Consider the following 6,000-nt stretch of genomic DNA (forward strand, 5'->3'; position numbering starts at 1 on the left):
TACATAATTTCTCATTTCAATCGAGCTTTAACTAGAATATTATCACGATCTTTATCATGAAGCTGTTTCACAATAAGGGGTCTTGGAAACCTCCCGGATGGCATTGATCTTGTAGGTATGCGATGAGCCCTCTCCACTGAAAAAAATGGGGAAAAGGACTCCTTAACAAAAATATCTACCAGCCATTGCTCAATAAATGTACCAGAGTCCTTTCCTTCTACCCTCTCTGGGAGACCAAGTATACGAATATTATTTCTGCGAAATCTATTTTCCATGTCTTCCAGACGTTTTAAATGCATTGCCACAGCTGACGTCATTATTATGATCTCTCTCCTCATAGGAGGAATATAATTTTCCAAGGAGTTAACTCTTTCCTCCACCTCCAGCATTCTCCCTTTCATTTCCTGCATAGCTTGCCGCAAGCAATTAAAATCAATTTGTATATTTTTAACTTGACCAGATAAACTGTTCAGGGAGACATTGCAGGCTTGTATCGCTATAAATATGTCTCGAAGGGATGGCTTAGATTCTCCCATCGAATCCAACTATAGAGGCTGGGGGGAGGACTCTTGGTTGGAACCCCTGATGACATCAGGGGTCTCCCCACAACCTGTGCTTCCACCTTCTCCCCCTGTTGTGTCTGAGCAGCTTCACACATCCCCCTAGACTGTCTCTGCCCTTGACAGGCTGCTTAATAGTGTCCTTACCCGGTGTTCGGGCAAACTTCTCCAGCTTACTAGCTGCCTCCTTCTGTTTCTTCTGCATTGAGCGTTGTGCTAGGGAGCTAGCTCCGCCTTGGACACGTCGATTGGAGGATGAGGAAGCCATTCCGTCTTTCTTCCCCCTCGTCATTCTAAATTTGCGGCTCCGAAGTCTTCCAACCCAGCATCCACTTCCCCTTGCAGAGCCCTCGAGGCAGAGCGGTTGCAGTAGTTATTTGATTTCATGCCTTCCGTGCACTATCTCACTGTCTCCATACTCGCGGGGAAAAGACTGGCCTGTGGCCGCTACGTTTGGTGCCAAGCCACGCCCCCTTGAACGTCCGGCATCCCCCCCAAAGTTGGTTTCTAACCTTCACTGGCTCACTTTTTAGGCAGAACTACTATAAAGAATGAAACAAATGATTAGTGAAATCAGGAAAGTGCCGTGGAGTCACACTGCATTTTGCAGAAACTCTTATCATCCATCCTTGACTAAATTAGTTATGGATGGAGATGTGTTAAGCTATTTTTATTATTGTATGTTGAATTGAATCTGTTGATTGAAATGTTTGGAAAACATGACTACATGCAATTATTTTATTTCTTTATTTGATATCACAAGTATGTGAAGCTCGGAATCTTATTCCTATGGATCCCAATGGCTTGTCAGACCCGTATGTGAAGCTGAAGCTCATACCAGACCCAAAGAACATGACTAAACAGAAAACCAAGACCGTCAAGTCTACACTTAACCCAATTTGGAATGAAGCCTTTATCTTGTAAGTAAATTGTTCTTCCATTTTTATTCTTTAAGGGAACAATAATCTTTTTTATATTTTTGGTACATACTGTAAGCAATCAGCCTAATACAAATAATCTCATCAATGTTCAATAATTTCTTAAAAACCTTGTTGCTAGTTTATAAATACATATATACATAGACGGCAGATATATTTTTGTACAGTATGTATGCTTTTCTTCCTGGTTAGTTCGATGTTGCCCTGCTGATTATCATATTTCACTGCCAGCTTGTCAGACTGGGTCTGTCTGTTTGAAAACAATTGACTCAAATCTCTAATGAAGTGAAACACCCACAGTCCTCCTGGTAGCCAGAAACCATGTGATCTTTTTCCTAGGTTTTAGGAGACATTAGGAAGCTTAGGAACATATCTTTGTTCCCAGCGAAAAAGGTAGATTTTTTATCTTAACATAATCTAATCTGTGTCCAATTGACCATACAATGTGAGGGTGAATTTTATTAGTAGGTCCATCGTAGTAAATCAAGAGCTGACACAGGTGGACAATTATGTTTTGGGACCAAATTGTAAACACTGGAGCAAGAAAATTGGAGCCATTGCTCAAAGAAAGTGGTTGGATTCTAAGATCAATTTGACTGGGAGAGGTTAGCAATAGAAAGAAAGCTAATGTTTAATGAACAGTTACTATAATAACTGAAACGCAGTCACTAGCTGCAGCCCGGCTTGTTTTCACCTGCTCAGCAAATTTCTAGAGTCAGCATTAACATACTTCTCTCCTTCCTTTTCTAACTGTTATGAATACAAGGCTCCTTTATTACACAGGGATCAATGAGTAATATCTTTGTACGTCTCTTCATCTCTTTTTGGATGCATAAGTAAAGTGGAAAAGTGGCACAGACACACTAGCATAACATTCAAGTGTACAGACATTAACAAGGTAATTTAATATAGAGGAGTTTGGAGTAGGGAGGATGTGCAAAGTAAAGCAACAACCAGTTTAATATTAGATTTGTGTAACTATAAAGAGGTTTTTGATTTGGCTGGGTATTACCGCAGCATATAATTGTTGTTATTTTTAATCAGCTTTTACTTCTGGAGCAATCTTTTCAGAAAGAAATGTTGGTAAATGAGGAAATAGCAAAGACAAGTTAGTGGAAGAATAGGTGTCCAAACTATGCAGACAGATGAATGCAACTATGGGGTAGTCTTACCTAATCCTTGCCCGAGTAGCTAATATATACAAATGCTGTATAAAAAGCTTGCTGCACACACTGTCCTTATAGAAACTGAAGCCTATGTGTGCAAGTCGTTTTAAAATAAATATGTTTGTTTTTTTGCATATAATTTTATTTTATTGAAAAAGTTTACGAGTACAAACCCGTCATACGGATACAAAACAGTTGTATAGCAGAAGAAATAAAAATATATGTTTTACACAGTTGCCTGGGTTGTCTGTTCAATCAAATGTTCTGTTGTGTCTTGGTATAAATTAGTGTTGATGCAGTACAATACAGTATCGGTGTTCTAATACATTTCTTACGAGATTATTGTCAGAAATTATTTCGTGGGATTTTTCATGTGTCTTCAGTAAAACCATATACACATACATTTAAAATTCTATCAACTGATTAAGTTTATTTACACATATTATAAAAATGTCTATTCATAAACAACACATGTAAATTATAACATCTTTTGGAGATGGTACTTACAAACCCACATATTAGATAAAGGTACCCTAAACCAGACAATTATTGCAGCAAATGTTCAGTCTGCTTCTTCAGACCATAGTATCAGGGTATATATCGTCTCTAAAAACTTTTTTTATGTAAAGAGGAAAAAGGACAGATGTTCCTCGCTTACCGACTTACCTGTTTTGCGACCACTCGCACTTACGACGGACCGCCAATCGACCTCCGACCTTGCGTGTCAACGGCAGTGCGCTGTGTCGCCGACGGAAGTGGTGTCCTCCGATCTTTACTGCGGGTCCCGGTAAGTATTTTCATCGGTACTGTACATGGACAACGCTATACAGTACTGTACCGTTTAGCGACCTGGTCGTAGGAATGAAACTCGGTTGTTAAGTGAGGAATACCTGTACTGTATATTAGAACCATTATACAAAAGCATTGAAATATATTTGGTATCATCCATTTTTCCAAACACTTACTTAGAGGAAACAAGCGAGTCTGGGTCATATTGCGCCAAACACATGCACAAGAGCACCCATCCCCCTCCAGGTTTCAGACTGGGACATCCTGGTATCAAGTGGGAGGAATTCTATCAGATAATATACAAATGATTAATGATTTATTAAACCAAGCCAAGATAGTGTATCATTGTATCTTATCCAAGGTTCTAATGTAGAACCATGGACTTGAGTATTATATGTTATATATCATACATTTTTTAGTGAGAAATACGAAAATGGAAAACATTTCTACATTTGTTTCAAGAAATCCTACCAATATCACAATGTGACATGGCAGGGATTTCCTGGTAGTCTGCAATAAAAAAGTAAAACCATACAATGTACTATATAACTAAACATTTTAGTACGGTATAGCACCAGTTGTTTAGGTCTTTGCATTTTAAAGTAATGTAACTATAAACAAATATAAAACATACCACATTAAAATGATAAATTAGGTAATATAGACATAAAGGTTGGGGTTTTTTTTATTGGTGGTCTTCTTTAGTTAGCAAGTCTGTATTTCAGCAGACATAAAGAATGTGGGGGGTTGAAGGAGTTAAAGCCCAAAGTTTTGGAAGTTTTTTTTTTCTGGAATAGTCAGGCTTTAAAAAAACAATAATGTGTTTTTGTGTTTACTTATTTTTACTGGAGAGCGGTACAAAATACAGTTAGTCATGTGACAGTAAGTCAGTAAGACAGTTAGTCATAAACAGTAATACATGTGGGCATCCTTTTTTTTTTTTTTTTACTGTAACATTTTGTTTCAGATAGTTAAGATGTCCTGTGCTAGTAGCATGCTGGATATCTGGACTGCTGCTCAACACATCTCATGACCCCTGACTAGCCTTGCTGATTGGAGTACTAGTGTAGGGGGCAGTGGCAGACCTAATAACCAAAGGGCCCTGGTGCAAGATTGTATCGGGGGGGCGCGGGAGTGTTTCACACTGGCCCTCGCCCCCCAGCGGTCTCTAATGTTGCATTAGTGTGCTGGACTTACCTGAGACCCTGCAGAGCACACCATAGATCCTGCATAGCCCACCCGAGACTCTCTACGGTGGGCTCTGCATGGTCCCAGGTGGGCTGGTCTGGTCGTCGGGATGCCGCCCCGGTACAGTTGATACCCATGTAAGAGGCCCCCCAGACCCCTCACATGGGTACCGGCCATACCCCCCTGATGGCGGTGTTCTATCAAAGGTTGTGATTACGTTAGAATGTGTGACCGGTGACGTGGTCACACGTTTTAACGTAATCCCGCCCAGTTTTCCGGCGGTGGAAAGTTTGACCGCCAATAGGTGAAGCATTCCAGCGCTTTCCCAGCTGTTCCAGGGCAGATCGGCATCACAAATCGCATGTGCAGGAGAAGCGATCTGCCCTGAAACAGCTGATTGGACCTGAAATGTCACTTCTCTCCGACTGCAATCTCACATTCAGGCAATCTCGCAATCCCCCGCACTCACAAAGTCAGATAGAAGTGACATTTCAGGACCGGTCAGCTGTTTCAGGTCAGATCCAGTGGTGTATTTAGGTTTTGTGCTGCCCTAGGCAAGACGAAATTCGGCACCCCCCATCTAAATTCGTCCAACCCCTGCCTGTTCAAGACATTTTGCGTAACCTGTCAAGTTGCTGAATGCAGCTTCTTACAGGTTGCGCTATTAGGCCTCATTCACACAGTGTGATTGTACGCAGCAGCCTGTTCTTCTCTATGGGAGGATGCGGCTGTACTCTGCACTACGCTCACCCGCCTTGCACGTACATGAAGGTGTCCGTACTCGTACACAGACAGGTGTCCAAGCACGGACACCCACATGGATGTGCAGTTCGGGTGTGCATACGGCCGCATCCTTCCATAGAGAAGAACAGGCTGCTGCGTACAATCACACGCAACTCCTGTCCTTCCCGAGAACGGCCCGTTACGACCGTGCATGCCACATGGATCTGTATGGGCCGACACTTAGATGTGTGAATGAGGCCTTAGCGTTGCAGGGAAGCAAGGGTCTGAGGTGGGCTGTAAAGGATCTCTGGTTAGCTCTGCAGTGTCTCAGGCAGAGATTGCCAAAGACCCCGCACATCCCACCGTAGACCTTGCACAGCACTCCTGAGTCCTGAAAACCCCACCAGAGACCCCTCCAGAGCCCACCATAGACCTTGCACAGCCCACCATAGACCCTGCACAGAAACTCAAGTGGGCTGTGCAGGATCTATTATGGGCTGTACAAGGTCCCTTTCCCTGCACACATGCTGCTCATCTTACCTGCAGCTCCCCAGCCTGCTTCCAGGATATGCCTCTTCTTCCTGCATCTTCGTCCGGCCGCCGAAGCTTCTTCCTCCAGCCACCCGCAGCCTCCGC

The 6,000-nt window shown here is 42.5% G+C and overlaps 1 protein-coding gene across 3 annotated transcripts in view; it reads left to right on the top strand.

Moving 5' to 3' along the window:
* PRKCG (protein kinase C gamma) overlaps window positions 1-6,000 on the top strand; it is a 338,573-nt gene that overhangs the window by 240,500 nt on the left and 92,073 nt on the right. For all 3 annotated transcript variants that reach the window (XM_018569099.1, XM_018569100.1, XM_018569101.1), the window contains exon 6: window positions 1,324-1,480. In XM_018569099.1, the coding sequence (XP_018424601.1) occupies window positions 1,324-1,480 (157 nt within the window). The remainder of the gene's footprint in view (window positions 1-1,323; window positions 1,481-6,000) is intronic.

This window comes from Nanorana parkeri, unplaced genomic scaffold (assembly GCF_000935625.1).
Source record: "Nanorana parkeri isolate BGI_ZX_2015 unplaced genomic scaffold, ASM93562v1 scaffold1287, whole genome shotgun sequence".
Classification (NCBI taxonomy): Eukaryota; Metazoa; Chordata; class Amphibia; order Anura; family Dicroglossidae; genus Nanorana; species Nanorana parkeri.